Source organism: Hippocampus zosterae, chromosome 20 (assembly GCF_025434085.1).
Source record: "Hippocampus zosterae strain Florida chromosome 20, ASM2543408v3, whole genome shotgun sequence".
Classification (NCBI taxonomy): Eukaryota; Metazoa; Chordata; class Actinopteri; order Syngnathiformes; family Syngnathidae; genus Hippocampus; species Hippocampus zosterae.
Window position 1 is genome coordinate 9,069,083 of NC_067470.1, and position 10,119 is coordinate 9,079,201.

Sequence of the window (10,119 nt, forward strand, 5' to 3'; positions counted from 1 at the left end):
CGCTTGAATCGGATTTTACCGATACCAACCAATGCATCGTGATGAATCGCGATTTCACCCGTCAATCGCGTCGTACCCAGTGAATGAGCCGATGCACTCGCATCGCGGACATGCGCATCGATGTATCGATTTATATCGATTATTTTCCTAAATCGATTATTTTCCACACCCTTAGTGGGTAAGCGCCTTTCCTCTGCCTCTGTACGGGACATGCTTCATGTGTAAGATGCAGGGATGCTGCTGTACTGGGTGTCCATAAAATCTCTTCAGAATTTAAAACATTTTACAGAAGCGAATGAAAAACCAAATGAGTAAAAGTTTTCACCAAGAAAAAAAACGAATTTTCCATTGAACACTGTATCAGTCAAGCTCCCATACGATTTTCTGGTAAATTAACTGCAAGCAGACGTACACATGCAAATAGCAAAATATGTTGGCTGGCTGACGGGCGGGGGAGAAACAAAGACAGGGTAGACATTTTTGGCCGAGGTTATCACATGGGTTGACATTGGAGAGCGACATGATTCAGTGAAGCGAGTATGCTGTTTCACAAATGAATTTCTGAAAGGTGTTTATTTCAACTAATAGTTCACTCTGACAGAGTTTATGAAATGTGATGACAATTACAAAACCTCAATAGACTTATTTCTTCCACAACTAACCATTTTAACCTCCACGGAAAAAAGACAGGACGCTCTGAAGGATCCGTGTGCGAAATTCAAGAGGAAGTCGGCCATTTTGGTTTAAATTAACCATTTTGGGCAAATTCCGAGGCTAATTGAAAGTTTTAAAAAATGGCCTTATGCTTGAAGCTTTTGTTTTGTATTATTTTGTGGGAATTTTACAATTTATTCAAAATAAATATATATTTTTAATGATGTTTGGTCAATTTTCTTGTCAACTTAAATGGGGCATCTAAAAGGGTCATCTGAACAAAGCCAGCGATTCAAATATGTATTTGTGGGCTGTAATAGCAACGGTGAGAATAAGAATTATATGCGGTAGAAAAAAAAAACGCAAGTCATAGTAGTTTTAGGAACTTAAGTGGTTTTCAGAACAGGAAGTAGACTTTTTCCATTTATCAGGTAGCCAGGCGGGGCTTCCCTTTCTTAAGAAAAAAAAAATCGTAAACTCAACCTGTAAAGTTTCGTTGTGACAAACAGAGACGAAAAGATGTTCACGCACACACTAATGATTGCGGGTGAGTATGATGTTTTGTTTTGGGGGTTTTTTCTTTTCTGGGGGCTGGGGGGGGGTAGAATGCATATTTTAGGTATGTGTGCTTTAAGAAGATTTTTTAGCTTACTATTCCAGAGAGAGCTGGGACCAAGAACACTATTCAAAATTTACCTTAGCCATAACTGTAATTTAAAATACGTGAATTATGAATTTGATGATCATTATTATTAATATTATTATTATTTTAATGACTATCTTTCAAGGTTTTCTGCTGCTGTGCGCTCTCAGCGTGCATTGCTGCGAAGGCATCTTACCCGAAGGGAAATGCACACCGAGTCAGGCGGTAAATGCTCCAAGTGTATTTTTGTACATTATTTGGTATCGAAAGCGGTCAACACTCCAGATGACGTATTTCCAGATCAAGTGTTTCTACCCGGCGCACTACCTGAATGCATCCGCTCCGGTCTCTTTGGAGGTGGGTTTGGGTACCAAACTGGTCATCTCCTTGGAGGGCTTCCACACATGCAGCCCGTGCAGCTTCAGGAGAAATTTGCATCTCCTAGAACCATTGTAAGCGTGTATAGCATTTTGTTATTTTGTGTTTCATTCTTGAACATGTGGGCAAACGTGTGTGCTCAAGGGGCATATTTATTTATTTATTTATTTATTTTCCAAACAGACAAATGGGGCAGGTAATTTATCTTTAAAGTGTGTAAAATAGGGCATGTTAGGAATGATTCACTAGTTCTCATTTTGTAATTGTATTATATTTGATCTATTTATCATTTCTGTAGAGTATCTCAAATCAACTTTGACTTTGCCATGGAAACGCCATTAATCTGTTCCAGTGTCCTAATGACCCCGTGGAACAGAATGGATTCAATTACAGTGGTACCTCACAATTTATGAAATTAATTGGTTCTGGAAGAAATTTCTTAACTAGAAAGGTTTGCAAGTAGGGACACGTTTTCCATGTAAATGCCCTAATCCGTTCCAAGCCGGGGGGGCTTCTGACATAAATGTTTTCTAAAGCATAAAAATGCGTCGAAATATGTAACAAATACATGTTACAATTTCGATTAGTGCACAATAAATGAGAGTTGTGCATGATGTAAAAAAACTAAGAATAAAGAATAAAAATGATGGTCATTTAACTTTTAACTGAGTCCTCCTCGTTTTGTTGCCCTCTTTAGTTCATGTTCTCTCTGAGAGGAGGTTTTTGCCTGGCATTTTGTCAAGAACTGACACACAAACACATATGCCTTTTAGCCAATGGGATGCCAGGGTGCTGCTCGGTAATAGCCAATGGCAGAGCAGCTATGAGTATGTTGCGTTCAGTAAACTCGGAGCTGCGAGTAGCAGGCCAGACTGTATTTTTACTTTTTGTATCTTGAAATTTCTTTCGCAACAAGAGGCAATATTTTCCTGTTGAGGCGTTTCGTAACTTGAACATTTCGTATGAAGAGACGTTCGTCAGGAGGTGTACCACTGTAAACCGTTTTTTGCATTGGTGTGTGCACAACTTGGCCACTGGGGGCAGTACGATACAGTTATGCAAAAACAAATGAGTTTCGCAATCATTAAGTCACTCAGTCAGCTGGGAGTTGTTTTTCGCGGAGGATAAAGAATATAAGCCTGTGAGTATTGATGCTCTTTTGTTAGCATTGAAGAACATAGCGCGCCATACGTGTGTTTTGGCTAACAAACATAATTGTGATTTTTGCTTTGCATGTTTTTCCATGGAGGTTTTTTAATTTTATTTTTTTTGACAGAGAGGCCAATTTCCTGAAAGTCCTGCCAGTGCGTTCTGAGAATATTTCTGGGGAGTATACCATCACATGCACGGATGAGCGCTCGTTGACCATTGCTCTACATGTGGTTACGAGTGAGTACTTGTTCTTGTGAATCATTCGAGCGTACCTATATGACTTTTTTTTTCTGGGTTTAACATCTCGCCTTAGAACGGCCCACAAAACCTCGTCTGACGCTGGTCCACGCGGACGATCGAAAGAGTTCCCCCCATTTTAAGTGCATGTCTGGGGGTTTCCCTCAGCCTATTCTGGAGTGGTTAGGGTAAGATGTCACGCGCATCTTTTCAATTGCAAGAAGAGCCCATCTGGTTACGATGATGATTAACTTTTTCCCCATCAGAATGCGAGACAAAGCAGTCGAAGAAAAAACTGAGAGCACAATCACCAGCATTGGATTCACAAACAAACGAGTGATGTGTTGCGCGACTAACAGCCAAGGGCGTGAATGCTCCCAACTGTACGACTATGGTGATTAACGTTTTTCAATGGCCTTACGTGATATTGATAAGAAGGGGTGGAAAAAAAATCTGAAATAAGTTACACCGTTTTGTGTGTTATAAGACATAGAAAGTAACCTGGTGGATCAGGACGAGGTCTCCAGTGTGATTTTGAGTCCCGGGGAACCTCTCCTGCTTCGCTGCAGGTTCAGTCGCTGGGGGCGGCGAAAGGCAGCGTGGGAGAAAGACGGCCTGCAGTTGACACCCGACGAATTTCCGTGCTCTGCAAAAACCAAGGTGCGGCGTCATTTGCAAATTCACGTCAACAAAAGACGGCATCTTGTGATGACGTCTTGTCCTTCCCAGATGTGCAGCCGATTTGACTCGCATGGGACAACCTCGATGGCTTACTGGTTCGTTGACTCGGTGGATGCGGGCCACGGCGGCACGTACACCTGCAGGGCTCAAGATGGCGCAACCAAGTCCGTTGATGTCAGCATCCAGGGTCTGTCATCACGCTTTGGAAACTGTCTTCTCAAAAAGCATCCCAAAATTTGAAATGATGATTCGTCCCGGTTCTTTTATTTTTTCTTCTCATGCATTCCCTCAGCGGAAGGCTTCCTCAGGGTGCAGCTGGATGCGAGAAAAACTTTGCTGAGTCAAGAGGCAGCCAGCGCGTGTTTGCAAGCCTCCGTGTTTTACCACCCCGTGCTGCAGCGGTGCATGTGGGAGACGCCCGATGGCAAGGTGTCCAAATGTGACACGGAGGATTGGGTCACAACGCACAGGTAGGGCTAAAGAGCTAATATAGCCATCAGGCTACGCGATATCATCCGAGCGAACGAGGAATTTGCAATTCGTTTTACCTTTACGTGGAATTTAGCTTCGGCAAACCTGCAGCTATCCTGAACCCTTTTTGATGATGTCATAAATGTGCGCATTGCCAACGGAATCTACTGGAGAGCGTCGATTAATATTTTTTTGTGTTCTGGCAGGACGGTGAAGCTGTGCGGTGGAATCAATTCGGGAGAATACAAATTACACGTGGAGGCGGGCGGAAAAAGCAGAAACGAGTCCGTGTCCGTGTGTGTTGTAGGTAAGAAACTGAAGAGCCTGTACTTGAGTAGAAGTCTCGTACGTACGCCAGTTTTTGCATGGATTCTTTTTCCTCTGCGACGAATGACAAACGTGGGTAGTAAAAGTGAAAAGTGGTCAGAAAAAATAAGTAATCAAATACAGACTTGTGAAAAATCTTCAGTACTTCCCACCACTGAGGGAAATACACGAATACCGTGAAGCTGGGGTCGTGTGCGCCCTTTTTATGATACAGACGAACCAAAATTCAAACTCGGCGTCAGCAAGGACAACAGCAGCATCGACATCCAGACAGCCAGCGCCGTGCCGGCAAATTACACGTGGATGTCTTGTTTTCCTGGCAACGAAAGGTGCGCTTGCACAATTTACCAACACGCTCCCTTTTATCACCACCTGCGAGACGTCCTCTGCTTAAAAAAAAAAAATTATTCCAGCTGCGAGGGGCACTCCTTTTGGAAAGAGATCCCCGGAACCTGGCGAGTCGACTCCGACGTAAGGTGCCGAAAGATCATCAAGAGCGCAACCGGGAGAGAGCTGCTGGATGGACACCACTTGAAATTTTGCCTGGCCAACTCAGTTGGCTCCTGGTGCACGCCCCCGCAATTGGTGTACTACCGGTCTTCCCGGGAGGGCTACAGAGGTTTGATTTTGTTATCATGATGGATCTGTCTCGCAAAATCAGAGAGCGCGCATGTTATTGCCTGTTACCAAAACCTGATGAAAGCTCCAGCCGCATGATATTCAAATCAAAATTGTAAACCCGCCGCATGGAATATCTGGTGTATACACAGAGTTGAAAGTTGGCAGCGCGATCCTGGTTGTGGCTTTGATCATCGTCAGCGTGGTGCTCGTGTATACGGTCAAGAAGAAGGTGAGGCAGCCGTGCACGCGGGCAAACCCAAGAGGCGGCACACTCATGCGAAATATGTCCAATAGAAACCGCAGTATCAGCCCCAGCTGCAGATGATCCAGATGGTGGGCCCCAATGATAACGATTACATCTACATTAACTTCAAGGACTTTGAGTATGAACAGAAATGGGAGTTTCCCAGGGAGAACTTGCAATTAGGTTCGGATCATTTTAGTCATACTTTCACTTGATATATATGATGGTGCATGCATTTAAATATACCGTATTGGCCCGAATATCAGACGGTGTTTTTTGCATTGAAATAAGACTGAAAAGTGGGGGTCGTCTTATATTCGGGGTCTAGACATTATACCCATTCACGACGCTAGATGGCGCCAGATACCATTGAAGCGAATGCTGAACTTGACTCCCCAGGCCAAAGTGAACCCCTGTCACGAAGAATAAAAATAAAAACAGCGGTAGCACGAAGAAGAAGAAAAAATAGAGATAGGAAAGAAAAGAGAAGAAAATAATAGAAGAGATAACAGAAAATGGAGAAACGTAGTGACAATCTAGAGAAAAGTGAGTTGAAGATCAAACAGGTTAACCGGCAGCTGAGATGTTATGACGTCATTTACATTTAAAAAACCAGAAGCCATTCATTTATCGAATGTGATTGCACTTCAGTTAAATCAGCATGTATTGTATTGAAATGTTCAGATATTAAGATTTGAACGAGGCAAAATAACATGGTTTTTCTCTCAAATATATTTTTAGAATCATTTGTACTGTAATTATTTTCTGTAGAAAAAATTATGTTGTGTTCAAAAAGTCTTTTTTCAAACTTGAGTCTTGAAAAAGAGGGGGTCGTCAGCTTATATTCGGGCCAATACAGTATACATACATACTGTATACACAGTCAAGTTCCCGTGTGGTCCTTCAGGGAAAGAATTGGGCTCTGGTGCTTTTGGCATGGTGGTGCAGGCCACGGCGTACGGCATCAAGAAGGCTGGCGTGACACAGCAGGTCGCCGTCAAAATGCTTAAAGGTCGGCGGTTGTGTCCCGAGTGAATTCGAGCGCGAAGAAACCGGCGAGACTTGACAAATGCGGTTGCTTGCAGAAAAACACCAGCAAGTGGATAAAGAGGCTCTGATGTCCGAACTCAAGATGCTGACGCACATTGGCCACCACGTGAACATCGTTAACCTGCTGGGAGCATGCACTGGTTCGGGTACGTTTACTTGACAGGCTGTCAATCTTTTATAATGATTTCAGCCACAATTTCCATTACAGCGGTACCTCTACTTACGAAATTAATTGGTTCTGAAAGAAATTTCTTAACTAGAAAGGTTTGTAAGTAGAGACGCGTTTCCCATGTAAATGTCCTAATCCGTTCCAAGCCCCCTCAAAATTCAGACATAAATGTTTTCTAAAGCATAAAAATGCATCGAAATATGTAACAAATACATGTTACAATTTCGATTGGTGCACAATAAATGAGAGTTGTGCCTGATGGCGTTTTGTCAAGAACTGACACACACATACAAACACATAAGATAGTGGTCCCTCTTAGCCAATGGGATGCCAGGGTGCTGCTCGGTAATAGCCAATGGCAGAGCAGCTATGAGTACATTGCGTTCAGGAAACTCGGAGCTGCGAGTAGCAGGCCGGACTGTATTTTTACTTTTCGTATCTTGAAATTTCTTTCGTAACAAGAGGCAGTATTTTCCTGTTGAGATGTTTTGTAACTTGAAAATTTCGTACAAAGAGATGTTCGTAAGCAAAGGTACCACTGTATTATTTTTTTTTGTGTGTGTGCGGTTTGGGTATTTTCGAAAATTTGGAATTTCCCCTTTCCACGTAGGCCCCATCTATCTGATATTCGAGTACTGTTGCTACGGCGACTTGCTGAACTATCTGAAGAGCAGCAGCGAGCGCTACCACAAGTCGGCAGTGGACGCTTTCACCCGGGATTGCAACTGGATCCTCTATCACAACCTGAAGCCAGGGAAAGACTCAACCATGTAGGGATGTTGTGAACATCTATCTGGAGTGGTTTGTGTGCGATTGTTTTTTAAATCATCCAAGACCTTGATGTGTGTTTTCAGGGTGCAGGAGGGCGCCGTGGACAACTACATGCGGATGCACCCTGCCCCGGCCGGCAGCCAGGAGTACGCATCCCTCCTCTGTTCCGGCTTGGACAACTTGGACTATGGTGAAGGTCAGTGGATCGGGACTTTAGAAAATGCAGGTGGCACCAGGGACTCTTTATGGATGCAAAGACGACAGATTCATCTGCAGAGACGGAGAGCTCTGAGAACGGAGAGCCGGATGACCTGCAGGCCCTGACTTTTGATGACCTGTTGAGCTTTGCTGTCCAAGTGGCCAAAGGCATGGACTTCCTCTCCTCCAAAAATGTACGTAACCTCCAGCAACTGTGCATACATTAACCTTTGTTGTTCATATGACACTGCCCCCTTGTGGCCATGGGCAAAAATATGTCAAAAACGGCTTCATTCTTTTCCTTTGATTTAATTCTGCCATTACTATGTTGTTGTTGTTTTTTTTTTTTTCAAAAGTACAATCCTCTCGAGTACTATTTTACCTCAAGGCAACATTGTAACCATATGACGTGTCAACAGTGTATCCATCGTGACCTCGCAGCTCGCAACGTGCTGGTGACGAAAGGCAGACAGGTGAAAATCGCCGACTTCGGATTGGCGCGGGACATCGACAACGATTCCAACTACGTCGTGAGAGGCAACGTAAGTCGCATGAAAAACATTTTCTTTTTCTAATTTTTGTGACGCTTCTGTAAAATGACTTTTAATGCCCGCCAGGTGCGTTTGCCCGTCAAGTGGATGGCGCCAGAGAGCATCTTCCAGGGGCTGTACACCATGAAGAGCGACGTGTGGGCGTATGGCATCCTGCTGTGGGAAATATTCTCTCTGGGTGTCACCCCGTACCCGGGGATAAAGGTGGACCACGGATTCTATTGCATGATTGAGAGGGGGTTCAAGATGGAATGTCCTTACTACGCTGACGAGTCCGTGTAGGTGTCATCAGCAGGTTGTAATCGAGACACAGAAAGACTGGAGGAATCACAGAAAGGCATACGCTTCCTTCTCCAGGTATAGGATGATGTGCAAGTGCTGGGCCCTGGACCCCTGCAACCGACCCCCGTTCTCCAAATTGGTGGACTTCATGTCGGAACAGCTGACGGTCGGCGAGGAGAACGTATGTTTATCTCTAATCCAAGGGGAGGGAATTTTACGCTCAAGGGTGGCATTCGATTTTTAATCTGGACTGAAGGCAAAAGACATCCGAGATTCACGCACAGGAAGCCATGAGGACTGTGACGAAATAAAGAAAATAAGACAGTTGGGAGGAAATGATTACAATTACATCGAATAAGAATAAGAATTTTGATTGTAAATGTCATGGGTTCTGATTTATGTATGCCTTGTTGACACCGACTCACTCCCACTTCCGATAACAGAACGCCTTCTTCCTTTCAGCTCTACCACACCATCAACCAGGCATCGAGCGACAACAGCAATGCGTTCGGCATTTTGGACGCTTCCACTTTTGCCCCACAGGAGTAGGGCGAGGCGCAGTAGGACGAAAACCCAACAAAACCGTCCGATGACCCGCCAAAATAATCATTTCAGTACATCCAAATGTTTTAGAGTTTAGCAAAAAACTAAAGGCTCCAAATTGTAAATAGCTCCTGCATTCGTCTGAATGTTGTCATTTTTGTCATGAGAAAAATTATGGAAAAGGTTCTAACGTGAATCTGCATTTTCACGTAAGCCATGATTGGATAACTTCCTCTTTGGCTTCTAGTTGTTATATTTGCTTTGCGTATGCCGTTTAATGTTCATTCATTTTATAAGCTTGCATAAATTGGCCATTTGCTGAGGGGTTTTTTTCCAATGTGTTTTTTTTAAACATTATCCTTGATCATCATCATGCAAGTTAAACCAAACACACTTCATATTATTTTCTTAGATACATGCTGTATGTAAGATAAGATTACTCCAACTGGAACTATGGTCGCTGTGAAGGGTAAAAAAAAAAAATAAAGTGGGGGCAGATTTTGTTTTGGGGGGAATCTTCTTCCGTTTTAATGTTTGTGTCACCGTGTAAGTTCGCCCCTCACCCCTCCTCAGATGAGCAGAGCTTTAAATATTATAAGTTTGAATGTCAAGTTTGTATGTATTTTACCAAGCTGAAGTATTAAACCAGCAATAAAAATGCACTTACTCACAAAATGTCTATGTAGTACTATTAATAATTTGTGATGTAGCCATATTTTTCCTAAAAGTATTTCAATAATGTAATTAATTCTTAACAGTCAATATTTCGCCCTTGCAAAAATAAATGAACTATCAAATAGCTCTACCTGGCACTACGTTTGTACATATAAAGCCATCCATCCAAGTTCTGATCAATTTATCATTTACTGTATAATTATCCAACATTTAGCCCTAAAAAATTAGTTCAAGAAAACACATCTTTCAAAAAAAACATACTTACCTGACATTCCATTTATAAATAACTCCCATGTAGCCCAATATTTTCCACACTTTATTGTCATACATTGTTTTCTGTCCGAGTGTAGAAAAAAATTTGCCTCGTCCGTTTTGTATCGCTTATTATTTCATTTATAGCAACCAATTTAGTCAAATATAAAACGGTCGTGATTCGACCTGAAGAAAAAAAACTAAACTAAAACAAAGATTT

At 42.8% G+C, this 10,119-nt stretch overlaps 1 protein-coding gene across 2 annotated transcripts; it reads left to right on the plus strand.

Annotated features, from left to right (window-relative positions):
- The first annotated feature begins 257 nt into the window (after positions 1-257).
- flt3 (fms related receptor tyrosine kinase 3) lies at positions 258-9,647 on the plus strand. 2 transcript variants are annotated; one of them, XM_052054502.1, is made up of 22 exons: positions 258-1,201; positions 1,443-1,522; positions 1,598-1,749; positions 2,952-3,064; positions 3,141-3,252; positions 3,331-3,458; positions 3,552-3,932; positions 4,038-4,215; positions 4,423-4,523; positions 4,758-4,872; positions 4,957-5,162; positions 5,314-5,393; positions 5,459-5,591; positions 6,316-6,420; positions 6,494-6,604; positions 7,238-7,397; positions 7,482-7,594; positions 7,663-7,790; positions 8,016-8,138; positions 8,214-8,425; positions 8,505-8,610; positions 8,892-9,647. In XM_052054502.1, the coding sequence occupies exons 1-22, from the start codon at positions 1,174-1,176 to the stop codon at positions 8,976-8,978; spliced, it is 2,952 nt and encodes a 983-aa protein (XP_051910462.1). In that variant the 5' UTR covers positions 258-1,173; the 3' UTR covers positions 8,979-9,647. The 2 variants fall into 2 exon arrangements, with proteins under 2 accessions (XP_051910462.1, XP_051910461.1); XM_052054501.1 differs by lacking the exon at positions 258-1,201 and having other exon boundaries at positions 1,442-1,522; positions 1,598-1,654; positions 3,141-3,458.
- Positions 9,648-10,119: the final 472 nt, after the last annotated feature.